The sequence below is a fragment of the Micropterus dolomieu genome, linkage group LG02, assembly GCF_021292245.1.
Source record: "Micropterus dolomieu isolate WLL.071019.BEF.003 ecotype Adirondacks linkage group LG02, ASM2129224v1, whole genome shotgun sequence".
Taxonomy (NCBI): Eukaryota; Metazoa; Chordata; class Actinopteri; order Centrarchiformes; family Centrarchidae; genus Micropterus; species Micropterus dolomieu.
In genome coordinates, this window is record NC_060151.1 from 18,765,486 (window position 1) to 18,777,950 (window position 12,465).

Here is a 12,465-nt window from a genome sequence, read left to right on the forward strand (position 1 = left end):
TGTGGACATAGTTGCTGAGATCAGCTCATCTGCGCACCTGGCAGGCTCTCCCTGGTAGGTCATCAGAACTGGAGAAAGGCTTTTAAGTTTGTAGCATGGGGTGATGCTGTCAGTTTTATTGCCTACAGGCTCAATTCTAGATGATTACTGATAATAAAAATTTCTCACATGTGTACAACACCATGAGTTTGTGGATCCAAGGGAATGAGATCTGACTGAAGAGTCTGTGGTGGATGTGGCCTCAAACTTTCTGTATTTGTCTCTGAGTAGTATTTTTTTAGACGGCAGAGCTGGACACAAAGCGAATTCTCTGGGAGTAAACAAGATCAACAAAATATAGGATCAGGTTGACAATGGTGAACACTGTCACGACCAGCTTACTGTCCCAGGGACATGCTCCACGTGGGCAGTCCTCAGGGCGAGTAGTGGTGCCGTACTTTTGGTCAAAGCTGAAGATGGGCCAGATCAGTGCAGTACTGAGATAGAGGATCACAGCGAAGAAGGTGTAGACGACCACAAACCGATCAAAGGGGAACCGCAGGGCAGAGGTCCTCCCAGAAACTGTCAGAACGACCACTATCACAGTCACAGAGAAGCACAGGCTGTACACCACCACACAGTACTGGGTGGCAATGTAGTTGGTGTACTCACTGTCATTGGCCAGGGCCCCGAAAATAATGCAAGCCGAAAAACCCTGGACCACCTTGAGTAGGCCGGACACAGTGGCCATGTAGCCCACCACAGCTCCTGGTTTGGCTCGAGTTAGGAACACCTCAGCACCGTAGGGGAAGCAGCAGATGCTGGAGCAGACAGTGACAGCAATGCGGTAAATTTGGACTTCACAGCCTTCATCAGGGCACTCTGTTTGGAGGAAGTAAACAGGGTAGACCACAGAGGCGGTAATGTACATGAGTGTTGCCAGCATGGCGAAGGCCACAGTGAAGTTATCCCAGGATATTGGCATGCACGTGTGGAGCCGCGTAATATCCAAGGTGAACACTACCAGTGTGACAGCAAAGCTGAAGCACCACACAAACATGCAGAAGGTTCCATAGGTGGCGCTGTAGCCAGCACTGTGGGACACAAGGGCCATTATGGTGCAACCAAGCAGCAGCTGGCACATTCGGGCTGCACCTAAAGGTGACAGCACAGCTTCTTTGTTGAGGTAGTGTCCTCCATGAGCATCCATGGTGTGTTTTATCCCCCAGAAGCAGCTGTTTTTCTTGGTGAGACTCTTGACGTACTGTTCTCTGTCCTGGTATCCTTGCGGCCCACTCTTTTTTTTCTTTTTTCTTTTTTTATCGTCACAGACCTCACCCTTTCTTTGGTTGCCTTTTATAGATGGTCCTTAATTACAAATGTCTGTAATTTGCTTTGTAATTACAGGGATGTGCATCCAAGTTACATTTAGACACTGTTAGGTAGACATTTGTACAGCAGCATTTCATTGTAAAGGATAGTTGGAGCTTTAAATAAGATTCATTTTCATTTTCATGTTTGTTGTTAAAGCAATGTCTCTACTTGGCTGCACAACTATCCATATAGAGTAAAGTTTCTGTAAAAAAAACACTGGTATCAGTCCTTTATCGTTTTTAAAAATGTTTTATAATTTTAGAGACTAACAATTTGATCCTGGTCTTACTCAAATCTTGCCTTCCATTGCTTGCTCTCTTCAGTCACCTTGTTGTCCAGTGTAACAAGCGTTCAAAGTGAAGTAACGTCCTTTAAAATTCATGTCCAGAGATCAGTCTTCTAACAGCAGGGAGAACAGGTGGACTAGTTTGTTGTCCCGTCAGTCGAGTTCCATTGCTCACTGACTCGGCCCTTGGAATTTCTTCACTGTAGGCCCTTAACTGCCCGTCAAAATCACTCACTCTGTCTCTCGCTCTTTGTCCTGCTCTTTCTGTCTCCTGTTGCCTCTTGGATTTGGTCTCTCACTCTTTCTTACTCACACAAACACACCCTCTCCTTCCCGTGTGTCAGTGTGCCCTCAGTGGATTGCTAGGGATGGCTGTTTAAATGAAAGTTTGTGCCGAGCCCAGGGTTACAGGCCTTGCCAGCTCTATAAATAGGGGGTCTATATTCCACAGAGGGGTGGGAGGCTACATGTGGCAAGAGTCGTATTTCTAGGGAGCACCCAGAGAGGCTGAGTCAGAGCTCCCTCTGTCAGAAACTGGCATTTATACGCAGTGTAATGACAGGGAGGGAGGCTAAGACTCCCATTAGAGACAAAAATTACATACACGTCCAGAGGGATGATTATGCATGAGTGGTAACAGATTTGAGTGATGCATTTGAGAGGGAAGTGGAAATGGATTAGTAGTTACTTGAAATACTTGAACCTGTGATATTAGTCTGCTGTGATTTTTGATTTACAGCGTGCATGGCGATTCTTAAAGGAACCACCTAAAATAGTTGTTTGTGGTATAAAATTGTACACTGCTGGTCAGAATTTGGGACACTCCACATAACAATATTTTTGTTTGATCCCATGCAATGAATTTTGGAAATAACCGTGAAAAATATATGAATAAGAAATCGGGTATATGTGAAATAAGAAATATTTCTAGCGTCACATTCTGCCTGTCGGCTATGTTTAAGTTTAGTTTGAGTTTGGGTTTATTTGATCAGTTCAGTATCTGTTATTTAGTCTGTTGTGTTTTTGGGTTCAGTCCAGTCTGTTGTCCTGTGTCCAGTCTGTTAGTGTTTATTGTGAGCTCTGCCTGATTTGTTATCCATTTGGTTATTATCATTCTGTGTTTATCTGTTTTGTTCAGCTATCTTAGTCTGTTGTTGAATTTGTCTGTGTAATATTATTTTGGACGTGCCTTCTCTGTGTTTTGATTTTGGTTTCTCTCTTTCTGGGTTTTGGTTCTTGGTTCTAAGATTTGGGTTTTGCATCTACATTTTAATTCTGTCATGTGTTCTGTTCAGTATAGTTCACTGTGAATTCACTTACTGATCATTTTGATATCTGTTATTTAGTCTGGGTTATTATTTATTTAGTTATTATCTGTCAGATAATGTTTAACAGTGTTTTGGTATTTTCCTTATTTCCATTCTGTTCCTTGTTGAGTGTTGTCTTGTTTCCTGGTTAGTTCTGTCTCTGTTCCCTACGCCGGTCTGTTTAACAGTTGGTCCATGTTTTCTGTTTTGGAGTTTTGTTCCTTGTCTGTGTTCTCTGTTTAGCCTTGTTTATTTCATTGTTCATTTGCAGGTTCTGTTTAGCTCACCTGCTTTGCACTCACCCTCGATCGTGACATCTAGTGTTGTATTTTAGTGGAAATGGACCGGACCGAATTAGTCTTACTAATTACTCTTACTGGGAGTGCTTTAGACAGCATTCTTGTCTTATAGGGTTTCAATCAGACAGTCTATATGTTCTTTGATGAGAACTCCGCCAAAATCTCTAGTTAAATAAAGGTGTTAAAAAGTATAAGCCTTTTGTAGCTCCACAAACCTATTGTCTCAAGTGATGTCAGTGTTTGGAGCTGAAGACTACAGTTAGAAAGAAATGAGCTTACCAGACCTTTGAAGCCTCTAGCCTAATTTCTGCTTGAGGCTAGTGGCTCAAGGCTACATTAGGTGCTACTAGCATAACACATCCAAATCTCCAACTAAATTGTCAGGGGTCCAGTTGTATTATGAGTAACGTAGGGGCCACGTTTTCACAAGGAAGATGGATCGAGTCTGTCAATGTTACAGGAGTGCAATGCTAAATTTGTGGAATTACTCTTAACATTCCATTTCACATGACTTTAATTAATCCAGCAGGGTCTGGAAAAAGGTTTTCTTAATATAAGGTTGAACCTGTTTGGTCTGATGGGCTTCAGCGCACAAACCTTTATTGTTGTTTTGCATCCTTACATGGAGCCTGTGTTTTGCTGTGAGCCGGTTGTTTTATGGTGTCAGTGGACTGCATGTCGTTAGCTGCCGTGTTGTCGCTGTAGTACGAGAGAGGCTCGGGAGCACGCACAGGGCTGAATCCGACCTGGAATCCCCACATTCAAAGCAGAATAGTGGCAGACGGAGAAAACGGAGATAACAGGCATGTGCTTCATTTCTAAGTGAGTTTTGAGCCCATTGACAATAAGGCAACGAACATTTGATTAATTTCATTGAAAAACTTACATATAGTCCCTTTGTTTCTGATGTGATCATAGTGTGGCAACTCATCCTTTGATCCATTATCCAATAGATTCGAAATCCTCTCCAACCAATTATCCATTGTCAATTATACAACTGTTGTAGGTTCCCTAATAATGTGTTGGCCTTATGTCTTTGTCCATTTTGACTTTAATGAGGACACCGTGACATGAAGTAGTCTGTCTGCACCATGAAAGGTGCTCCAGTCCTCTTTTCCCCCCCTTAAATGAGCTTTTAGCACTAAGAATGTGACATTCTTGGATCTGCAACAAAATCAGAGATTGATATGGGTGTGAAAAGATGGCTGTGGCTCAACAGAGGGTTGCGCACTAATCGCAGGGCTAGAGGCTCGATTTCTGGCTCCTCCTGACCACATGTCAATATGTCCTTGAGCAAAACACTGAACCCCGACTGCTCCCAGTGGTTAGGCCAGTACCTTGCTCCGATGTGTGAGCTTAAGTGTGAGCAGGTGATTGAAGGGCAAATTGTAAAGCACGTTGGATAAACAACTGCGGTTCATTCATCAAAAGCCAGTGAGTGCACTGAACACAAAGACACAGTTGACTAAGGGTTATAACTTAAAGTGAAAGTGAAAATTTAAGAGAAGACTACGATGCAGTGTGGATAGGTAATGGTGAAATGATCAGTTCATCTGGATTTTTCCTCTTAGTTTTGGGTAACTTTAAATTAAAAAGAAATGCCAACATTTCTCAAGTCACTTGGCCTACTCTGACATGTTTTCCTATTTTAGAGATTGACCACATTTCTTGAGAAATGGCTGTCAGTGTGTGTACACTGAGCCTCGTGTCTATCATCACATATGTCAAAATAGTGACAAGCCATGTTGGGAGCCTGAGGGAGCTGTTGACCTTACCTCCTGCTAATGGTTTTTGTGCTGTTAGTATAAAATGGTAATGCAAATTGTGCAAACACTACTGATACCTATTCTACTATTACTACTATTAACACAAATAATAACAACATGAATAATAACGACATGAATAATAATAACATGAATAATAATGATAATCACACAGCAATATTTACCTTGTGGTATATGTAATGTGTCTTTTCTTTTACGTCTCATACAAAGACATGCAATCAACAGAAAGAGAAAAAACAGCACCGTATTTACAATTTACAAAGAATCACTTCTCTGTGAAAATAGCACTTATAAATATGATTTACATAACAAAATAAATATGTAAATTACCAATGTAGCTTGTTTTCCGTTAAAAAAATATGTTACAGAATAAAATTACAATTAGTAATAGTTTTCCTTCTCTGGCGTGATGCGAAATAGAGGTCCTTTAAAAACATCATTAATAAAGACATCATTACATACAACATTGTCATTATATTAAAAAGTGATCTCTATTATGAAATATAAGAAGGGAGTTACACTAGTGAACACTTGAAAGAACCTATACAAATACTCAAAAAAATATACAATACACTATATTTGTCTCCCTTTAAATGTTTCTTTGCATTGATCTGAGGATTGATGAACTACTGAGGTGATTTAACATGAATGTGTACCGTATGTGCGGGTTTGAACAGTCCTCTTGTCATGGCCTGGGAGAAAGAGGTATAGATGTAATGGCACTGTGGTGTATGTATAGCTACTGATAGACCTTAAAAGTGTTTCCAGGTCCACTTTAGCACCACATTCCGCTTCAGGAAACGACTAAACTGGGGATCTTGGCATCAAAAGTTGTAATATGCTGAAAATATGCCACTTTCATTTCAACACTGTAAGGAAAGAGTTACCTCTAGAGTGGTCTTTTTTATTAATCCATGATAATCAAAACAATAATGTGAAGTGTTGAGGATTGTCTGTGTTTTTTTTCCATTAGCAAGGAATAACATCTGACATTTGTTTGTCTGGGGCCTAACTATGTAAAGAGTTTGTTAATCCAACCTGGTCAAATACCATGAACCGATTAGAGGTGTGTTGGTGTAAGTTCTCTCTCCCTATCGTTCTTAACATTGCTTTAGAGATAAATACAAAATGTCCTTCCTGATCCAGTGCTTGTCTCACCTTATCCCTGTTTCTACCTTGATGTAGTTTTTTTGGGTGTGATGAGATGTTATAACCAAACAAAATTATACCATTATATACTCTATAGTGACTATGTGACAAAGTCAGCATCCGTACGTCATTGTGGACTTTCCTTTTCTTTCTTTTTTTTAACAATGACTAAATATAATCTATATGGAAGGGTGAAAATAATATTTAAAAAAACAAAACAGCAATGAGCATCCTTAAAACTGGATTACATTCGTGATATTTTTTTCTTTTACAAAGCAAAAGATAATTTAAATGGAGAGTAGCAGAGAGTTGTGCCTTGTCATGGTGGCGTGTTGCCCCTGTACTTGTCACCAGTTGTGAGGAATGGGTTATTTGGAGGTATCAGGCATGGGAGACTGGCCAGAGAGACCAGCCAGCCCTGCTTGGGCTTAGCTTGAAGATACTGTGCGCATGTGTATCCCTTTAGCTGCCACTACTGAGCATGCCCAGTAGCTTGCTGGGGTCCATGCCCTGCTGTTGGGCCATCTTCTGCACATCAAAGCCCATGTGCATGAGGAACTGAATGACGTTCATCTCTTGTCCTGTGAACTGGTCTCGGATGGTGGGGCATGTGGGATTGCAGTGGGGCCACGGGCAGCTGTCAATCAGATGTACAGGGCAGCCTTTGGGCGGGGCCTTGTTGTTCCTGTTGTCGTGGAGGCTGCGGTCCCAGCAGTGCAGTGCTCGGGGCAAGGACGTGCCTTTAACCTGCACGTCAATCCAGTAGCTAGAACACAACACAAGAGGGCGCTGTCAGCTCACAGGTAGAAAGTCTCAAATACAAAGCCGAGGATCCCCTGATAATGACGCACTGGAAATGGTGTGAAAATTGTATTGAACTCACTTTCTTGTGATCACTTCATGTGATAGGCACGCTGGAGCAAACATAGCCCTGAAAATAGAAATAGAAATCAGTCAGTCTGAAGCTATGAAATAATCCTACTTAAATTCTCTTCCTAAAATGCAGAGACGTGGCCTTACGGGACATCTTTGAGTGTGTTCCTAAGCTCAATGCCCAGGTTTTGGATGTAGCGCCACTGGCCTTCCTGCACAGGCTGGCCTGTCAGCTGGATGTTGTCCACTGTCAACTGGGCCTCATCAAACAGCCACTGGACAACAAACACAGGGCCTATACAGAGACATAAAAGGAGAAGATTAAGATTGTAAGTATAGTAAATATCTGTTTTGGGCTTGCATAGATATGTTGGTGGAGCACACCAACATTAGCATGTAGAGTATGTGCACTTTAGATAGGAATGCATGAGACCCCTAAACTCACTCTTTATTGAAGGGAAGACTCTATATCCAAAGAAACAGTTCCACTCCTCTCCTTCATGGGTTTGCCTGCACCTCTCTGGTACCACTCCTCCCCAGTACCTGATGGGGCAGGGGAAAAGAACAGGAAGGACAGGATGTATTAACCTGATGATCTTGCCACTGTGCTAAAATACCATTAGTCCAGCTCACAAAATTATTGACATTTTATGATAATATTCACTGGCTCGCATACTTGATGCCTCTCTTGATGGTCTCAGTGGGGGAACAGCTGACAGCATCCACACACTCCGTGCAGTGGTACTGCTTGTTGTCCAGGAACCAGCCAGAATCAGACAGGCCTCGCACTTGTATCCCAGTGTGCCCCAGTCCCTCCAGTAATTCTGCCACATGGTCCACGTTCAGAAGGACCCCTGTACCACCCGCACTGCACGCAGAAATATGACATATTCTTGTCAGTACCTATACAGGAAGATTTTTTAAATTTGAATTCACAAGCAAAATTTTCACACACAAACATACCTGCTTCCTGCTAATAGGAGAACTTTGGCGTTGTCCAGACCTTTGTTCAGCAGGTCCTTCACAACCTCCTGAATAATCAGCGATCCCATGAAGGCATAGCCATCTACACACAACACAAAGAGAGCAGAGCTGTAGAATAACACTTGCCTTAAAGAGGATTACATGTTAGATGTGATGATGTTACATGTTACATGATCCAGTTATGTCTTACTCTGCTCTGTTTTGGCTGTTGCACCGCTCCACACATCGCTGGAGCAATACGGGATGAACCTGCACAGCCAAACATAAAGTTAAAGTGGCCAGCTATGAGTAAAAATTGAGCCTCAATAAACATGCAAAAAAACAAGTCAAAATGTCAGCTTACACCATGTTGGCATTCCACCAGTGAGGGTTTTCCTCGGGCAGTGGAGACAGGATCCCGGTGCCTGCAGAGAGAGATCAACGTGTATTATTAGCAACTCCCAGACGCATCCTCTTCTTCCTCATCATCATTATTACATGGATTACAGTTATTACACTGCAATGAGAGAGGGAGGTGTCTCTTTTCCTACATCAGCGGGCGCCAGGTAGCCCTACGCCGCAGCAACATTATGAGGGGGTATCAGTTGCAATAACACTTTAGATGAGCACAGATACATCCGATCCTTTTAAATACTGAGACCTTACAGTTGGATATGGGTAATTTTTTCACCACGTTAGGGGGTAGGGATATGTTACAGGAGTGGTGGTCATGTGAGCTTAGTGAACTATACAGGCTAACTGAGGCTGACCTGTTTTAGTTTGGGGCCACTTGGACGAGCTCATCAGTCTCCTCATGGTCTCGTATCGGCTGTCACAGTTCTCCTTGTTGAAGCAGTACCAGCCACCTGGACATAAGACACAAAAAACACAACATGGATAATTTCTCACACATATTCTTTACACTTATTCCTCATTCTTAATTTTGACATGAACAGAGAAACATAATGAAGGTAGTTAAATCAGTGCTTAATACTGACCCTCTAGGAATATCAACCACCGTCTGCTGCCTCGGGATTCTTTCAGGTAGTACCTACAAGAGACCAAAGAATAAAAAAATCAACACATGATAGCAGGTGTGTCAGTTATCCTTGACTTGCATGCAGATATAACAAAAAATATTTCCTAAAGGGTTCTTTTACACCGCATGCATTACAGTATCTCTAAACAACAGCTAGATACAGCTACATTCCACCTTTTTTGATATGACATTCTGTCTTCAGAAACACCCTCACTGTTTCTACCATCAGTGATGGTATCCAAGCATGAAAAATAAACACACGCAACATCATCGCTTTAATCAATAACAAGGATCTTCTGTTACTTTATTGATTCTCTGGTCTGTCAAAGGTGACAGAAAACAGCTAAAATGAAACTCCGCCAATATAAATTCAGTGAGCACACAGCAGAGAACAATGAGATTGTATGTATAGTTTAGACTTAGGAGACAGGTTTAGTGATCAAACAGGAGATAAACATCATCTTGTCCCCTATGCTGTTTGGTAGACGCCAGTAGATGGTATTCCACATGTTTAATGCAGAGTAGGTAATGTACCATCATGTCCTCTTCACTCTGAGCTCATCATTCCTCAGCAGTGCCCTCACACACAGCATGGATAAAATCAGCCCCCCCACCCCACCCGACACTTGACTGTGTCGACACACAGTCTGTCTTTTGCGTCTGACTCACATATGCCCAAGACCCTGGACAAGGAGCAAATGCACGCAAGAGTGTAAGAGATGTGTGCTGTATGTTGTCAGCCCAGAAGAGGGCAATGCTATCATGATTCTCCCACGCTGCAAGACGGCGCTCATGTGAGATGCATCATCATCCTTTTTTTCCAAACAGGGTTTTAATTTAATATAGATACCAAAGAAAAATAAATCACACTTGAGGCAAATTTAAAGATTCTGGTGTGTAAAGTAGCTTTATCCACAGAAGCAAGATGCTCCAAAATGTGCTTCTGTGGTGCTGAGAGATGTTTTTTTTTTTTCAATCAGTATCCACCCGACTAATGACTAAAACTCAAGAGATTGCCAAAAACATTTCAGTGACATTTAAAGAAAACGGACTTGGCTGAAGCTCTGAGCTGTTTGCTCAGACACTGAATCACACTTTGGCTGCAGTTAATGTCTTGTGCTATTACTGCGAGCCACAGTCAGTGATGTAGGCTGAGGACGGTGCACTCTGCTTACTACTTCCAAACAACAAAGTGAAGGCGGGCTTGGCAAGCTGAATACGCCAAGAGGGATAGGCACTGCATCAAACCACTCACTCTAACAAGTGCAACTCCAGAAGATGAATCACACAGTTCCACCTTCCCCTCTAGTGAATGATTTTTCTTGCTGCATTCTTCTTTATCTGTGACTGTAACAGCACCTCTCTGGGAAATACTGTTTGTAGCTGATGTATTAGCATCTCAACTGACAACAGCCCCAATAGTGAATGAAACGGCCATCTGCCAGTAACTGTCCCCCTGTGCTCTGCTGCGACTCTAAAGAGCTTTACTGCGCTAAAAGACAGCTCTCTCTCTCCCACTTTGGGGCTTAACAGGAATTAGACAGGATAGTAAATCCATAAAGATACATCTATAGCAAAACCCATTCCAGGCAAGTCTGCATGTCCATCACTGAACTGGTTGTAGTCAAGTTGCTTTTTTATTGCTGTTCAATATATTCCTAGCAAATTAAGGGTGTCCAATTTAAAAACTGTTCTTTCATTGTGGCACAGTGTGTGTAATATTTGAAAACATTATTCTTGTGATGCAGAATAATATGTTGACAGTTTGAGACACAGGTGAAATCCACTTTCCTTAGGCTGTGCCTCTTAAAGACAAGGAGAGATTATACCTTTCACAGCTTCCTTTTATTTAATTCAACCCCACTTCCCATAACTCTTTTTTCCCTATTATTTTTATTATTTCAGTTCAACCTACAGTACACCCATTTACTCCCTGCAATCAAGTGGAATATAGCCTAAATATTTAAAGTCCATACATTGTTTATTAATTATAAATCTGAAATTGAAATGCTTTTAGTTCCATGCCTTATCCTGCTTTAGCATAGAAATCATGCAGGCTTTCTTACTGCCAGATGGGTTTCTGCTTAACAATGATGTCAACAGTGGATACCTATCCATGCAAACAAACCCATTGCTTACCTCTTGGACCATAGACTAAAAGTGATTTTCCTAGAAACAAACCATAAACTACTAGGAGCCACTGGCAGCAAATTACACATGTTATGCAGTTGCAAAGTAGAGCAAACATTCTGTTAAATGGCTGTAAAAGCACAATTTAGTCGTACTGGGTGCAATCATCAGAGAGACAGGCAGAGAGAGAGAGATGGGCGGGGGTTTGAAAACTTGAATCTAAACTTTCTGCAGTGCAAATCCTGCATTCTAATTTGAAGCAAAGGAAATGAAGCATAGGCCATGTGGCTATCCACAAATTTCACGCTTCGCTGACGCAAAGCAGCTGTCTATCTTATCCCGACTGAACCTTATTCTGTCCTAGAACAGTGTTTCCTTCTGAAAATTATACATTTATTTTTTCATTTATATATTTGTATTTTCCCCCCAGCATTTTAATGTTTTAAGGACAAGAAAAACAACAGTTTTGAGCATTTGGAATAAAACAGCCCAAATAATGAGAACTTCTGTCTTGTACATGTGGGTTACTTCGGGCAGCAGTATGACCAGCAGGACGGTGTGCGCCCTGCTGAAGCAACTGCTGCACAGCTGACCCTGCTCTGACCTGTTGGCGATCCAATCACATGGGAATCCTAATTAATCACACTGTACATATGTATACTCAGTTGGTACATACCCCGCGGGACTTCCATCGTTGCAGGTGACTGATGTATTCTCCAAAAAGTTCAGTTTCATGTCGTAGTCGAGCTTCTGCGCCGAGCACGGGTAGAGGGACTGTGCCAGGTTCTTCACTTGTGTCATGAAGTTATCCATGTTCTCCTCCACGGCGGTGAAATCCAGAGGGAAGCTCTCCGTGGTGTCACCCCGGTCCGCCCGGTATGTGGGAGCAGGTGGTGCGCGTCGTGGTTGTGGGTTGCGGCCACCGCGGAACCTCCGTGCGCAAAGAGCTCCGGACTGCATCAGCACCAGCACCAGCACTGATGAAACCATTCTGATTGCTGTCATCTTATCCCCGTGTTAGATGTCCTTCCTCCAAATACAACGTCTCGTCGGGGAAACACAAAGTTTGGCCGATGGAGCTGAGAAAGAAGCGACAATTACGCACGGTTTGAAAGACGCCACAACACTTGTCATCCGCTCCCAGAAATGCTTAAATTTACTAAACTAAATAACAAGTGCTTTTAGATGGAGCTGAGAAAGAAGCGACAATTACGCACGGTTTGAAAGACGCCACAACACTTGTCATCCGCTCCCAGAAATGCTTAAATTTACTAAACTAAAT

The 12,465-nt window shown here is 42.3% G+C and overlaps 2 protein-coding genes across 2 annotated transcripts; both read right to left on the bottom strand.

The window, feature by feature from the left end:
• Nucleotides 1-277: 277 nt before the first annotated feature.
• On the bottom strand, nucleotides 278-1,195 carry LOC123959371 (myeloid-associated differentiation marker-like protein 2). The gene has a single exon (XM_046033386.1). The coding sequence runs from the start codon at nucleotides 1,187-1,189 to the stop codon at nucleotides 278-280; it is 912 nt and encodes a 303-aa protein (XP_045889342.1). The 5' UTR covers nucleotides 1,190-1,195.
• A 5,426-nt stretch (nucleotides 1,196-6,621) lies between these two features.
• notum1a (notum, palmitoleoyl-protein carboxylesterase a) lies at nucleotides 6,622-12,188 on the bottom strand. Its single transcript, XM_046033315.1, has 11 exons — nucleotides 11,860-12,188; nucleotides 9,013-9,065; nucleotides 8,785-8,880; nucleotides 8,379-8,439; nucleotides 8,226-8,284; nucleotides 8,015-8,117; nucleotides 7,728-7,919; nucleotides 7,497-7,594; nucleotides 7,199-7,346; nucleotides 7,062-7,109; nucleotides 6,622-6,944 (listed from the first exon to the last, which is right to left on the bottom strand). Exons 1-11 carry the CDS (start codon nucleotides 12,186-12,188, stop codon nucleotides 6,641-6,643), a joined length of 1,491 nt encoding a protein of 496 aa, XP_045889271.1. The 3' UTR covers nucleotides 6,622-6,640.
• Nucleotides 12,189-12,465: the final 277 nt, after the last annotated feature.

What these genes read in the sequence shown, in the direction of transcription:
- LOC123959371 (XM_046033386.1), bottom strand. Translation starts at nt 1,189, where the DNA reads ATGGATGCTCATGGAGGACACTACCTCAACAAAGAAGCTGTGCTGTCA.
- notum1a (XM_046033315.1), bottom strand. Translation starts at nt 12,188, where the DNA reads ATGACAGCAATCAGAATGGTTTCATCAGTGCTGGTGCTGGTGCTGATG. An exon ending in GTGGCCCCAAACTAAAACAG is followed by an intron (nt 8,440 to 8,784) that starts GTCAGCCTCAGT and finishes CTCTCTCTGCAG; the next exon opens with GCACCGGGATCCTGTCTCCA. An exon ending in ACCATCAAGAGAGGCATCAA is followed by an intron (nt 7,595 to 7,727) that starts GTATGCGAGCCA and finishes CTGCCCCATCAG; the next exon opens with GTACTGGGGAGGAGTGGTAC.